Source organism: Schistocerca gregaria, chromosome 7, assembly GCF_023897955.1.
Source record: "Schistocerca gregaria isolate iqSchGreg1 chromosome 7, iqSchGreg1.2, whole genome shotgun sequence".
Lineage (NCBI taxonomy): Eukaryota > Metazoa > Arthropoda > Insecta > Orthoptera > Acrididae > Schistocerca > Schistocerca gregaria.
The window spans coordinates 159,918,925-159,934,931 of record NC_064926.1 but is presented as its reverse complement, the minus strand read 5'-3'; the positions used below and the strand labels follow the sequence as shown (position 1 = coordinate 159,934,931).

Below are 16,007 nucleotides of genomic sequence, written 5' to 3'. Positions count from 1 at the left end.
CGACCCGGTTTGCCAGCGACGCCTCGTGGGCAGCCGCAGTGGCCGCGTGTGAGCCGCACCTCTATGCCGCCCCCCTGCGCCGGCGGCGGGCGCTCGCGTGTTATCTGTCAATGGCGCGCCATATGTTTTCATTACGCGGCGGCATTATTTGGCGGGGGATCCAGGAGGCTGACGCGGCCGCTGACAAATGAAACGGCGGGCCGACGTGGCGCCACCCGGCGTCGAGAGAGCCGGCGGCCGCCGACGCCGGCGCCGGCGTCGCGTGGGCGTCGCCAGTCGAGGCGGCTCAGCGCCCCCGTACTTCCGCGTCGCTGGTTTCGCGTAGGCTTAGGACGGCGGCGTGCTTCGCGGCAAGCGGATAGACTGACTCTTCTCCCGTCTTCCGTAATATCTCTCTCACGGAAACACCTAGACGGCCTACTGTTCTGCACTCGCAGGGTCACAGGTTTACCCTGGCGTAGAGAAACAACTGAAAGGTTTGGAAGCGAATGAAACATCCAATGCGGTTTTACGAAGAGTAATTTTCCGGCGTTGGCCCCTTGCATCGCCTGCATCTGTCGTGAATCTCTTGCATAGCACAAAGTCCCAAACGACTGGAAAAATCGCAGGTGACTTAATTATACGAGGGTCATTCCAAAAGAAATGCACACTATTTTGGTAAAAAATACAGTTTTCATTCTGCATGTGTGAAAGTTTTACATTGTGTAGATACATCCTTCCCGCTTGTTTTCAAACTTAGTTCAACCTGTTCCCGTGAGTGGCGCCGTCATAGCATGTCTTCAAGATGGCTGCTACACTTGACGTTCGTCACAAGCAACGTGCTGTCATAGAATTCATGTGCTGTGAAAACGAAACGAGTCAGTGGGGAAACATCCACAAGAGGTTGAAATAGGTGTATGTAGATGCTGCTGTCGATCGCAGTACAGGTGGGCAAGCCGGTTACGTGATGAAAGCGGGTACGGCAGTATTGAGGATTGTCGTCGCTGCGGCAGGCCTCGTACTGCACACCCTTCAGTTAACGAACTGGTGACTGCTGACAGACGCATCACAGTGAATGAATTGTCACGCTGCGTTGGGATAGGGGAAGGAAGTGTCTGCAGAATACTGAAAGTGTAAGCGTTAACAAATGTTTGTGGCAGGTCGGTTCCCAGGATGTTGATAGTGGTTCACAAAGAAACACAAAAAAAAAAAAAAAACGGTATGCAGCGAAATTTTAAATCAGTAAGAGAAAGGTGAAGATGAATTTCTTGGAAGAATTGTGACAGGTGATGAAACATGCCTCCATCATTTATCACCAGAGACGAAGAGGCCATCAGTGGAGAGGCATCATGCAAATTCACCCAAGTAAAAGAAATTCAAAACCACACCTTCTGCAGCAAATGTTATGGCTAGGATGTTTTTCGATTCCGAAGGACTCTGGCTTTTAGACATCATGCCAAGTGGAACCACCATAAATGCTGATGCATATGTGATGACACTCAAGAAACTTCATGCTCGACTGAGTCGTGCTCGACCACATCGGCAAAAGCAGGATGTTTTGTTGTTGCACGACAATGCACCGCCACATGTCAGTCATAAAACCATGGAAGCAATCACAAAATTCGAATGGACAACACTAAAACACCCGCCTTACAATCTTGACCTGGCTCCATGTGACTATCATCTCTTTGGGAAACTGAAAGACTCTCTTCGTGGAAAAAGGTTTGAAGATGATGACTCCCTTATGCACGCTGCCAAACGGTGGCTCCAACACGTTGGTCCAGAATTTTACCGAGCGATTATACAGGTGGTGGTTCCAAGATGGCTTAAGGCAATTGAGAGGGATGTAAATTACGTGGAGAAATGAAAATATTGTTTCTAAAGGATGTATCTACACACTGTAAAACTTTCAAACATGTAGAATAAAAGATGGATTAAAAAAATAGTGTGCATTTCTTTTGGGGTGACCCTCGTAAAAGAAGGATAAAAGAACGGACCCGCAAAATTACTGACCAATATCCCGAACTTGAGTTTTCTGCAGATTACTTGAACGTGTTTTCAGTTAGAATATAAGAAACTTTCTTGAGACCGATAATCTTACATCCACAAATCAGCATTGTTTTCTTAAGCATCGCTCTTGCGAAACTCAGTTTACTCTTTTCTCTCGTGATATGGTATGTATCATGGGCAAAAAGCAGATACCGTGCTTCTAGACTTGTGGAACGCATTGACCATTACAGGCTGTTAACGAAGGTAGGAGCATATGCAGTTCACAGATTATTTCGTAAGCTTCAAAGTTTCTTAAGCAATAGAACCCAGTATGTTGTCCTCGACAGCGACTGTTAATGAGAACCGGCCTTTGTGGCCGAGCGGTTCTAGGAGCTTCAGTCTGGAACCGCGACCGCTAATTTCGCAGGTTTGAATCTTGCCTCGGGCATGGATGTGTGTGATGTTCTTACGTTGGTTAGGTTTAAGTAGTTCTAAGTTCTAGGGGACTGATGACCTCAGATGTTAAGTCCCACAGTGCTTAGAGCCACTTGAACCATTTTTTTGTTAATAAGAGACTAGGGTATCATCAGAAGTGCGCCAAGGAATTGTGACAGGACCACTGTTGTTCTGTATATACATAAATGATTTGGAGGCCAGGGTGGGCAGCAGTCTGCGGTTGTTTGCTGACGATACCGCGAAGTACGGCAAGGTGTCGAAGTTGAGTGACTGTAGGAAGATACAAAACGATTTGGACAAAATTTCTAGTTAATTTTAGGAATGGCATAAAGTTGCAAAGCGCTATTAAATGGAACTAGCGCGTAAGATCTGTGGTAGGGAAGACGAATGGTTGATTTCGGTTTATTGGGAGAATTTTAGCAAAGAGTAGTTGACATGTAAAAGAGGCCGCATATAGGACGCTGGTGTGAACTATTCCTGAGTACTGCTAGAGTGTTTAGGGTTCGTAACAGGTCGAATTTAAGAAGATATTGAAGCATTTCGGTGGAGTACTGCTAGATTTGTCATTCGTAGGTTCGAACAATATGTAAGTGCTACGGAGATGCAAAGCAAATGGAAATGTTCAAATGTTCAAATGTGTGTGAAATCTTATGGGACGTAACTGCTAAGGTCATCAGCCCCTAAGCTTACACACCACTTCTCCTAAATCATCCTAAGGACAAACACACACACCCATGCCCGGGACCAGCCGCACATTCCATGACTACAGCGCCCAAGACCGCTCGGCTAATCCCGCGCGGCTCAAATGGAAATCCCTGGGGGAAAGGCGACGTTCTTTTCGAGAAATACTATGGAGAAAATTTAAAGAATCGGCATTTGGAGCTGTCTGCAGAACGATTCTACTGTTACCAAGATACGTAATTGTAAGGGCCACATAGATAAGATATGTTAAAAAATGACGAAATTCCTCCAGCTGTATTAAGGTGTTGGTTTTATTGGCAACTACTTTATTACTACATCATCTTCGGCCCATACTTGTTGAGAGCAAGTGTATGTGTCTAAAACTAGTAGTAGACACATATGGTTGCTGTCAACAAGTATAGCCTGAAGCTGATGTTGTAGCAACATCTAAAGTAGTTGCCAATAAAACCAATACCTTAATACAGCTGAAGGAATTTCGTCATTTTTAACATATATTATGCTAGTTGACGTCCCAAGTCGTCCGTTTCAATTATGGTTATACGAACATAGATAAGATTTGAGGTTCAGATGGTTCAAATAGCTCTGAGCACTATGGGACTTAACATCTGAGGTCATCAGTCCCCTATATCTTAGAACTACGTAAACCTAACTAACCTAAGGACATCACACACATCCATGCGCCAGGCAGGATTCGAACCTGCGACCGTAGCAGCAGCGCGGTTCCGGACTGAAGCGCCTATAACCGCTCAACCACTGCGGCCGGCTAAGATTCGTTAAATTGGGGCTCCTACAGCGGCATATAGACAGTCGTTTTTCCCTCGATCTATTTGCAAGTGGAACGGGAACGGAAATAACTAATAGTAGTACAGGGTACCCTCCGCCACGCACCGCACGTTGGCTTGGGAGTATATATGTAGATGTATGTGTTCCAGATCATTTCAATGAGATCTGGGTAGGTGCCAAGAATTAAGAAAAGTAATATGACATCAAAGAATGAGACAGTGACACAATATACCTGCGGACCCAGAGGTCAACAGACTACAAGGCATTGTTGAGGAATGCGCTACTACACTACCTGATGAAGAGAATCGAGACGACTGTTATTGGATTTAATCTAGGTATGGCCACCCTTCTCCTTTACAACAGCTTAAATTGCTTGGCACACTTACAACGAGATGCCAATGTCTGTGGAGGAACGGTAGCCTACTCTTCTTCAGTAGCCGGAACCAGAGAAATTGGTGATTATGGGCGCCAGGACTGTAGTGAAACAGACATTCTTATTTACTACACAGGCGCTCCATTGGGCTCAGGTCGGGACTCTGGACAGGCCAGTCCACCTCAGGAATCCTATTGTCCACTGCCAATCGCTTCACTTGTGCTGCTTTTGACAGGGTACACTGTAATGCAGATACAAGTATCACCGCCTCCGAGCTGTTCCCCTGTAGTATGTAGCAAGCAGAGCTGTAAAATGGCGCAGGCCGGTGTGGCCGAGCGGTTCTAGGCGCTTCAGTCTGGAATCGCGAGACCGCTACGGTCGCAGGTTCGAATCCTGCCTCGGGCATGGATGTGTGTGATGTCCTTAGGTTAGTTAGGTTTAAGTAGTTCCAAGTTATGGGGGACTGATGACCTCAGATGTTAAGTGTCATAGTGATCAGAGCTGTTTGGACCATTTTTTGTATAATGTCGCCGGCCGTTGTGACCGAGTGGTTCTAGGCGCTTCAGGTCAGAATCGCGCTTCTGCTACGGTCGCAGGTTCGAATCCTGCGTCGGTCTTGGATGTGTGTGATGTCCTTTCGTTAGTTAGGTTTAAGTAGCTCTAAGTCTAGGGAACTGATGGCCTCAGATGTTAAGTCCAATAGTGCATTTGAACCATTTGTAAAATGTCTTCATATCCTTTCGTATTTAGCGTTTCCTTAAGCGTAAGACAAGGGTCGCACCCTCACCATGAAAAACACCATAACACCATCTCCTTTGCAATTCATTATTGGCGCTACACATGATGGCAGTTGAGTGACTGTAAGAAGATACAAGACGATTTAGACAAATGTTTAGTCAATTTGAGGAACAGCCCTTCCTGCAGTCGCCAAAATAAAAAAAAAAAAAAGCTCGAATTGTGTTGCTCATCGCTCGAATTCACTCGCTTTCAGCGACATTGTTCTTCGCACCACTTCAACCGTCGCTCACTACTGACTGTGTACATCTGTCGCTTTTGGGGAGCTGTTCGATTATTATACCCCATTAATTTCGTCTAGGGCATTTGCGTTACTCTGTATTTTGTGTTGTACGTTTTAAGCATGTTACAGGACGACTTATATTCGTGAAGGTATCTTCGCAAAAGCAAAGGTAACTGGGCTAAGCAACCAAATAAATTACAGTTACGGTATTACTCTGTAAATCCTATGATTAATGATGATGAGCAATTCATTTATTATTAACTGCATTACAACGTAGATGTAGTGCAAAAAATTATTTAAACTACACAACTGGTTTCAACACTTAGCATCATCAACTATATTATTCTCTTCACTATAAATCTAAAACACAACTTTCATTATTTGTAAACACTTTGGAATATAAACTAATCCAATGAAAATATATCATATAAATTAATTACGTTCTTAGACCGTAATAGTGCACCCATTTATCGTACGCTCAGCAACCTAAATCACGCAATTTCCCCGAGCATCACTTTGTCAAAACTGTCATCATCATTTAACCATGAGATTTACATACAAATGATAGCACGTTCTTCGTTTGACACTTCTTTTATCTGGTTGTGGACACTGCCACAGTTTCGGCTGTATAGCCATTTTGAATTTATTTATTATCATCTTCTTTTAATTAGAATAGTAATGAATTACCTGAAAACGCTCATAGAGCCGAAATTTATGACGAACATGTTATCATTTAGACAATTCTACATGACTGTGACTCCCAAAATTACGAAAATTAATGAAAGCTATGTTGTCGGTAGTAACTGGACATTCGCAGCGGTAACCTATTTTTACTTTCGGTGGGAATTTTTGGGGGTTTTGTAAGTGGGCTTTCGATAAGATTCTACCACGGTAGTCGCTGAAACCTTCCTTCTAGTGTCAAACATGTTTCATTCAGTAGTTCTCTATTTATAGGCATATGGTTTGGCTTACACCTATTTTACTCTACCGACTGTTTCCTAAGAAGTTTCTATGTAGTGAGTATACACAATAGACCATTATTGAAGAGATTTAGAATGAAAAGTGTGTGTGTGTGTGTGTTTTTTTGTTCGTTTTTAATGGATCATCGATAGTGTAACCGTTAGCTACTGAAGTCGGTGTTATTACTGGGCTAGTGTCTGGTAAGAAATCGCACTGTTATAGAGGGTGGCCCATTGACCGTGACCTGACCAAATATCTCACGAGATAAGCACCAAAAGAACAAACTGCAAAGAACGAAACTTGTCTAGCTTGGAGGGGGAAACCAGATGGCACTATAGTTGGCCCACTAGGTGGTGCTGCCATAGGTCAAACAGATATCAACAGCGTTTTTTAAAATACGAACCCCCATTTTTTTGTTACATATTCGCGTAGTACGTAAAGAAATATGAATCTTTTAGTTGGACCACGTTTTTCGCTTTGTGATAGATGGCGCTGTAATAGTCACAAACACATGGCTAACAATTTTAGGCGAACAGTTGATAACAGGTAGGTGTTTTAAATTAAAATACAGAACGTAGGTACGTTTGAATATTTTATTTCGGTTGTTCCAATGTGATACATGTACCTTTGTGAACTTATCATTTCTGACAACGCATGCTGTTACAGCGTGATTACCTGTAAATACCATATTAATGCAATAAGTTCTCACCTCAATGCATTTGGCAATACGTGTAACGACATTCCTCTCTACAACGAGTAGTTTGCCTCCCGTAATGTTCGGACATGCATTGACAATGCAATGACGCATGTTGCCAGGCGTTGTCGGTGGATTACGATAACAAATATTTTTCAACTTTCCCCACAGAAAGAATTCGGGGAACGTCAGATCCGGTGAAAGTGCGGGCCGTGGTATAGTGTTTCGACGACCAACCCACCTGTCAAGAAATATGCTATTCAATACTGCTTCAACCGCGGACGAGCTATGTGCCGGACATCCATCATGTTGGAAGTACATCGCCATTCTGCTATGCAGTGAAATATCTTGTACTAACATCGGTAGAAGATTACATAGGAAATCAGCATACATTGCACCATTTAGATTCCTATCGATAAAGTGGAGCCCAATTATCCTTCCTCCCATAATACCGCACCATACATTAACCCGCCACGGTCGCTGATGTTCCACTTATGGCAGCCGTCGTTGATTTTCTGTTGCCCAATATTGCATATTATGCAGGTTTAGGTTACCGCTGTTGGTGAATGACTCTTCGTCGCTAAATCGAACGCGCCCAATAAATCTATCACGGTCCCGTAATTTCTCTTGAGCCCAGTGGCAGAACTGTACACGACGTTCAAAGTTGTTGTCATGCAATTCCTGGTGCATAGAAATATGGTACGTGTGCAAACGATGTTGATGTAGTATTCTCAACACCGACGCTTTTGAGATTCCCGATTCTAGCCCAGTTTGTCTGCTACTGATGTGTGGATTAGCCGCGACAGCAGCTAAAACACATACTTGGGCATCATCACCTGTAGGTTTCACATGTGGCTGAACACTTCCTGCTTCCTTAAATAACGTAATTACCCGGCGAAGGGTCCGGAAAACTTGGATGATGTCGTCCAGAATACCGAGCAGCATACATAGCACACGCCCGTTGGGCATTTTGATCACAAAAGCCATACATCAACACGATATCGACCTCTTCCGCAATTGGTTAACGGTCCATTTTAACACGGGTAATGTACCACGAAGTAAATACCGTCCACACTGGAGGAATGTTACGTTATACCACGTACTTATACGTTTGTGACTATTACAGAGCCATCTATCACAGAGCGAAAAAAGTGGTCCAACTAAAACATTCATACTTCTTTACGTACTACACGAACATGTAATAAAAATGGGGGATTCTATTTTTTTTTAAAAAACGCACTTGATCTCCGTTTGACATGTGGCAGCGCCATCTAGCGGGACAAACATAGCTCCATCTGGTTTCTCGCTTCAAGCTAGACAAGTTTCGTTCTTTGTAGTATTTTCGTTTGATGCTTATTTAGTGAGATATTTGGCACGGTCTCTATCAGTGGACCATCCTGTATAGCCATCATGACATTCTTCGTCGAGCGGCAAGGATATACAGTACAATCCGAATTACGACAAACATCGTTGTATTTTCCCAGGCCTTTTCGCGAGTGGGCTCCGAGTGTGGCGGTTGATCCGCTCTGGCTTATCGCCGTATAAGAGTGTTATCGGTGACCGAGGACGCATCTCCACGTCCCATCTGTGCAAACATCGCAATTTACGTGAGCAGCGCAGTCCGTCCGCGTGCGTTTGCGCGCTGCAAGGTGTAGCGGCGTGGCTCGTCAGCTGTCGCCCTCTTTGTCCGCAGACACCGTCAATATTTGAGCAGTCTGGCTGTGCGCGTCAATCATTCCGAGGAGCTGCCCGCCCTTCAACACGCTTATTGCTGTGTCCGCTCTGTCGCCTGTGGGGTAACGGAACCATCGAACACCGACACTGCCGGTGAATAGCCTCCAAACACAAATGGATGCTATCCGGCGGAACGACGTGTGAAAAGTAGTTCGTTAATCGAGAACAGAAAAAAGTGTCCCAAAAGCTTCTGAAGAGACAGCTTTAACAGAGCATGAACTAGAGGTAGAACTTCATCTTCAATACTTTAATGAATGAGAGTCTTCCCCTTCTGTCGTATCGAAACATTATTGTTGTGACATACAATCTGAATGTGGATGGTTCCATTCCTGGGAGGGCGGTTGAAATTTATAGCATCAGTTACGTTGATAATTTTCAGTTCAGGTCCGTCAACGCGAAGTGAATAGAACCAGTTTTACATGGCTATAGTTGTTTCGTCTCTTTTTTTGTTTTGGAAGGCATGCACGTGGTATAATTGGTAGATGATGCTCTGCTTGTGTGTTACTTTGCTGGTTTTAAAGCTGTTGTTGTGCTTTCAGTACATCGAATTTTGCTAGCACAGTAGTGTGTATGGGAACATACGTTACGAACTCCAAACAGTTCATTAAGCATGTATGTGTGTTCATATACTCAGTGCTGTACAATAGATGATCGATAGAATGAAAGCTGAAGAGCAACTTTAAAACCAGCAACCCATACGTAGAATAGCATTTACTACTACTAAATTTGTCGCAGATGATGCCTTCAAGAGATAAAGTCGAAAGGCGTATGGCTATGTACCAGGGACGTACAATAATTAATGCAACTCATCTTTTTTCTGAAAGCAGTTTGGTTTGATTTCATTTAGGATTACAATACGCCGTATTATTCACCAACCCTTTGGCTGCAAAACCCTCTGTTTGAACATAATCTACGTTCAATACGAGGGTCTTATTCTACATTACTGGGAGGGCTTGCATGCCAGTATGGTACCACTCTACTGCTCGATGTCTGAGCTAGCGTCTTATCTCTTCAATAACCTCCGTATCATCGAAGTACTGCTTCCCGCGGAGTGTATCCTCCATTGTGCTAAAAGATGGAAGTCAGAAGGTGCGAGATCTTGGCTGTAGGGTCGATGAGGAAGAACAGTCCAATGAAGTTATGTGAGCACCACCAACAGAGGCGTCCACTTGTGCAGCGAAGTGTTTGATTGTAAACCGTCGACCACCTCCAACAATTTAGGAGTCACGGCTGTTTGTGGTCGACAGGTAGGCTGGAGATCGGAGAGTTTTGCGCAGCCTTGTTGCAATGAAGACAGATGCGTCGTTTACCGGCTCACCGTGCTTTTTTTCACTGCCACTTCTCTGTAGATATAGTCCAAGCGCCTCTGAATGTCTGTACCAACATTTAGCTCTCTAACTTGAGCGCTCGTCCGTTACAGACGCCATTCTAAAGGTTACGTATAGCGCTAGCGCCTCTCGGAACTTCATGAAACTATAGGGGCTGACTGGTTTATTAGTTGGTTGATTTTGGGACGTGGAGTAACCAGCGGATAGGGAAGCATGGGGAAGGAAGTCGGTCGTGCCATTTCAAAGGAACCATCCCGTCATTTGCCTGAAGCGATTTAAGGAAATCAAGAGAAGCCTAAATGAGGATGGGTGGACTTGGATTTGAACCGCCGTCCTCCCGTGTGAGAGTCCAGTGTGCCACCACCTGTGCCAAGTGGGAGTACTTCACGATGTCATGCAACAGCTGCCGCATTTTTTCAACCGAAACTCGCTGAGAAAAAAATTTGTTGTAATATAAATGATGTATTAGATAACGACAGAATTTCCATGAGACTTTTGGCGGATGACACTATTTTATACAGACAAATAGCAACGCTGTAAAATTACTGCAGAAGGTTGACGTTTCGAGCAGAGATTGTCAATTGACGAAAATGGTTCAAATGGCTCAAAGCACTATGGAACTTAAGACCTGAGGTCATCATTCCCCTAGACTTAGAACTACTTAATTCTAATTAGCCTAAGGACATCACACACATCCATGCGCGAAGCAGGATTCGAACCTGCGACCGTAGCAGCAGCGCGGTTCCCGACTGAAGCGGCTAGAACTGATCGGCCATAGCAGTCGGCTGTTAATTGATCCTCAACATAAACAGATGCAATGTACTTCGAATATATAGACAGAAAGACTTTTTACTGGATCATTTCACGGTTACATTACAATAACCAGAGTTAGTTACTTCCGTAATATTTTAAAGAGAATGCGTAATAGCGGTTTGAAGTGTAGCGACTATATAGAACTAATCGTAGGTGTGTCACATGCCAGACTGACATTCACTGGTAGAATCTTCAGAAACTACGGTCCATTAACAGAAGAAGTAGCTTATAAACCAGTCGCTCGACCAATACTTTAATACTGTTCTTCTGTCAGGGAACCGTACCACATACGAATCATAGATCATATAGGATCCGCACTACATGCACTACGTGATCAAAAGTATTCGGACACCCCCGAATACATACGTTTCTCATATCAGGTGCATTGTGCTGCCACCTACTGCCAGCGGCCTCAGCAGTCATTAGAAATCGTGAGAGAGCAGAATCGGGCGCTGCGCGGAACTCACGGACTTCGAACGTGATATGCCCAAGGCAGGATTCGAACCTGCGACCGTAGCGGTCCCGCGGTTCCAGAATATAGCTCCTAGAACCACTCGGCCACCCTGGTCGGCTGAACAGTGGAAAAACATTGTATGTGCTGACGAATCCCGGTACACAATGTGGTGATCCGATGGCAGGGTGTGGTTATGGCGAATTCCCGGTGAACGTCATCTGCCAACGGTTATATTGCCAACAGAAATACTCGGAAACGGTGGTGTTACGGTGTGATCATGGTTTTCATGGAGGGAGCTGGCACCCCTTGTTGTTTTGCGTGGCACCATCACAGCACAGGCTTACAAGATGTCTTAAGCACCTTCTGGCTTCCCACAAGTACAATTCGGAGATGGCGATTGCATCTTTCAACACGATCGAGTACCTGTACATAATGGACGGCTTCTGGTGGAGTAGTTACACGACAGTAACATCCCTGAAAGGACTGGCCTGCCCAGAGTACTGACCTCAATCCTATAGAACACCTTTGGGATCTCACGGACCGACATCGACACCTCTCCTCAGTGCTGCACTCGGTGAAGAATGCCAATCCAGCACCTGATTGAACGTATGTCTGCGAGAGTGGAAGCTGTCATCAAGGCCAAGGTTGGGCCAACACCATACTGAATTCCAGCATTACCGATGGAGGGCACCACGAACTTGTATGTCATTTTCAGCCAGGTGTGCGGAAACTTTTGATCTCATAGAGTACGACTGATGGAGTGTGTAGAGAAGATACATTGAAGAGCAAGATCATGTAGTTAACTCGTAAGAAGAAATGTGCAGCCAACTCCACTGGCAAACGCAGCAAGAGAGACGTTCTGCACAACTTTGTGTTTCACTGTTGAGCATACGTTCCCAGAACAATCAGCCAACGATATGTTGCTATCTTCTACGTATTCTTCGTGAGAAGACCATTAAGATGAACTGATTAAATTGGAGAGATTTGAGCCCACACGAAGGCTTACCAGCTATCGTTTTTCTCTCGAAACACACGTGACTGGAACAGGAAAGGGAGAAGTGACTCTGGTACAGGTAACTTCCGAAGTAGATGTCGATGCAGTAGATGTAGGTATAGATACTAGCAGCAGAAATTATAATAATTCCATTTAAAAAATCGAAGACAATACCGAAATCTCTCTAACTAATGTAGATAATAAAAGCGAATTTCAATCGGTCATAAGGACTTTTTCCAATTCATTTAAATGAGAGCGTAATTACAGTATCTTAAAGGGAGTTGTAATGCCCTACTCCGACAATGTTAAATTTAGTGACTTGACTTCTTTGTATTTCACGGACCACTGTGCCATTGCCATGATACTTTAACAGGTCATTAAACTCTATATTCTGAGTCTAATGAACTGCGATAATTGCATTGAGTGATTGCTTTCGGAAATACAATTTTTTAATACGGTTAAAATTTTGTGTACTTTTTTGTGCGTTATCCTAAATAATTGCAATTATACATAATGTTATGTTCTTCTTTTACTTCAGCAGAATCAGGATATGTATCTTATTACTTCCTGAAAATTTGAATACTCTACTCGAAGTGGTTTCCGACATTTAGGGAAAAATGCAACAGGGAATAAAAACTTTCAGGTACGGTTTCTAGAGTTTCAAAAGACTGTAACACACTTAACATATGCTTAATTTTTTATTTTTAGTCACTCAAAAGCATCCTGGAACATACTGTGTATCATCCTCTTGAACATTTTCCAAGTTTTTTCTTCTTTTTTTCTCTCTGGACTCCTTAGTGATCAACTGTGCAGCATACTCTGCCTTATCACTTCGGATCTTGTCCATGCGTTCAAGTTCTCTGATGCAGTTTTAGTACTGACATCGCTGTAATTTGACCATGAATCAGGTCCAGGAGGGCAAAGGTGGTGTACTGGTAATTTATCAGTTGACAGTCTGTGAAAGAGGTGGCCTATACTGCATGTTTTATTTTCAACAAATCCTCAGTATTACATATTTTAATGGCCATCCCATAATACCTCTCTTGTTCATCAATTATTTTGTCTGTCAGCTTCCGTCTTATAGTTTTACCATCAGAAAGTTTCTTCTCTCTCTGACTTTGTTTCATCTCCCTCAATCTGGTGTCCATCCTCTTCTGGACATGGCCTTTATAACACAGCAATCCACAGCTTTCTATATAAAAAATTACCGATTTTGTTAGATCTTGAAGTAATGTCCGTAAAAATTTTAATATTTTCAACTGGTGTAGCTTACATGTAAAAAATAAATTAAAATACTTCCCATGTTAGTTTATAAGTGATGTATATAATTTTATTCGGAGAACTGCAAATTTTATAATGTGATAAGAATCCGAAAATATGAAAAAAAAATTCTGTTCTAACTCCCCTTAAGATGTTCAGAAAATTTCTGAAGGAAATGGCTTACGTGACCACTGTATATTATATAGATATGTGAGCTGCTCAAGTTAGGGTGTTACGTTTTTTGGATCAGTGAAACACCTGCTATCTCCACGGCTATTAAGTGGGACACAACCGTACAAGGGTACGACAACGAATATTTACGCTTGAAAATGGTGTAACACCGAAATTGCAGTTGCAAAATAAAAACGTTTTGAGGCATAAGCGGTAAATTGCATCCTCTGAATTTAAGGTATTGAATTTTTCTGTTGTGTAATTGCCGATAATCAGAATTTAAGAATGCATTGCCTCACAGAAAATATCTTGCAGTGCGCAGCGTCGATGTCATGTTCTTTGTACGTTTGGTTTATGATGTTGCAGCCAGACGCAAGGCGTTCCGCAGCACCGGCAACTGACCGCTTTGGCGAATTCTAGGGCTGTCGCATACCGTATGTATTCGTTACTGTGTGAAAAAGCTGCCACGGCTCTGGAAGCACCATTTCGTTTCTAGAATGTTTACTTATGCGCACACAGTTCGTGTCTGGGTCGGGCCGGGTCGTCAGTTTCCCTCTTTCTCCCGGTCGTTATTTCAAGGGGCTTCCCCGCACGCTTTGTGACATCTTGGTTGTCTCACATTCCTTCGGATCGGCCAGAATCAGCAGTATTCGTAATCCTCCGGTGCCTTACGCCCATAAACGTTTCGCACTAGCAGTAGACGGGATGATTGGATTGTTCGGAAGCTGTATGTCTCTGACAGACCTACCGCGGTTATTGTGGTTATAATTCTTGGAGGTATTCTACCGCGTCAGAGTATAAAACATTTTGATTATAATCGTCTTGACACTACCCTGTGGAAGCATAAGTAGCTATTTACACCTAGATTACTTTTTAACAAAACGCTCAATTCAACTGTAAAATTAAAATGTGATCGGAAGTGAATAGAAAGATTAGTTTTATTTTAGAACAATCCCTTATATTACACATACCAATTCACTGAATTGACATTAATGATCGATTATTATATTTCAAGTTGGGTAGTGCAATCATCACGCAGTAGAAAAGACAAACTTTAAGCTCTTTCGGAGAAGAACCATTAAACGAATAAAAATTTAACTTATATCGAGAGTCATAAACAGTTAGAGGACAATGCACCACGTATTTTGAAAAGAACTGCTAACGGGGCTTCGATCAACCTGTGGTCATTTATTTCCATCAGAGCTGCGACACCTACAATAAGTTTCCACTCTATTATTTCCGTTGTCTCCAAATCGGCGGTATAGAAGCGTAGGAGGAAGTGATACCAGTGCTTCTATGGTACAGTCTCATGGCCGAAGTAGGAACAAAACAGGGCAACCATTTATCCTCCTTACACGAGGCATCACAACAACGTTTCACCAGGCAACGCCGGTCAACTGCTGTTTGTGTATGAGAAATCAGTTGGAAAGGTTCCTCATGTCAGCACGTTGTAGGTGTCGCCACCGGCGCCAACCTTGTGTGAATGCTCTGAAAAGCTAATCATTTGCATATCACAGCATCTTCTTCCTGTCTGTTAAATTTCGCGTTTGTAGCACGTCATCTTAGTGGTGTAACAGTTTTAATGGCCAGTAGTGTATCTTCCTACATATAGAGGGGTGCAGGTAATGCGCAAACCATTTCTTCCGATTGTCCTCGTACAGCAGTCCTCTGTCCAAGAGAATAAGGTCGAAATTTACCACTTTCAAATTTCGACGAACTTCCCGCCGACATCGCTGAGTACGACACTACGAACAAAAGTAATAACGTACAACAGTAAAAACAAATAACTATAAGAACAAATAAAATAATAATAACGCCCACACACAGAAAGTCAGAGGGCGCAACGATCGGACAGGTCAGCAAGTTGACTGCAATTGAACCTCAGCTGCAGTCAGGAAGTGTTGTGATGGTGGAGTGAGCTTTGGAAAGTTCGGGAGTTTTCTGCAGCGGCAGGTAGCTACTGTTCTCGCTATCAATCTTAAAGCACTTTTTGTGTGGGTCCTAGGCTGTAGTTATGCAGACACGAGGACTCACCGCGCCGAGGAGGACGTATCCCAGCTCCTGGGCCAGCGCGCCGGCCGCCCCCGGCCCACCCTCGAGCCGCACCACCCACTCGTTGCTGAAGTGCAGCGCGTTCTGCACGCCGTCGTGCGCCAACCCGGCGCCAGCCAGCACCGCCAGCAGCAGCTGCACCCACATCGCCATCTGGAAGCATTACGGCACCCACGTAAACAGCCGGTACGTTCCTTGCCCAGCCTCACACCAGTGCTACAGGGTGGTCCGTTGATGGTGACCGGGC

General features: G+C 43.8%; 1 protein-coding gene across 2 annotated transcripts in view; it reads right to left on the bottom strand.

Moving 5' to 3' along the window:
- Positions 1-16,007, bottom strand: part of LOC126281373 (neuroendocrine convertase 1-like) — a 435,322-nt gene that overhangs the window by 304,722 nt on the left and 114,593 nt on the right. For both annotated transcript variants that reach the window (XM_049980291.1, XM_049980290.1), the window contains exon 2: positions 15,743-15,913. In XM_049980291.1, coding sequence (XP_049836248.1) covers positions 15,743-15,913 — 171 coding nt within the window. The remainder of the gene's footprint in view (positions 1-15,742; positions 15,914-16,007) is intronic.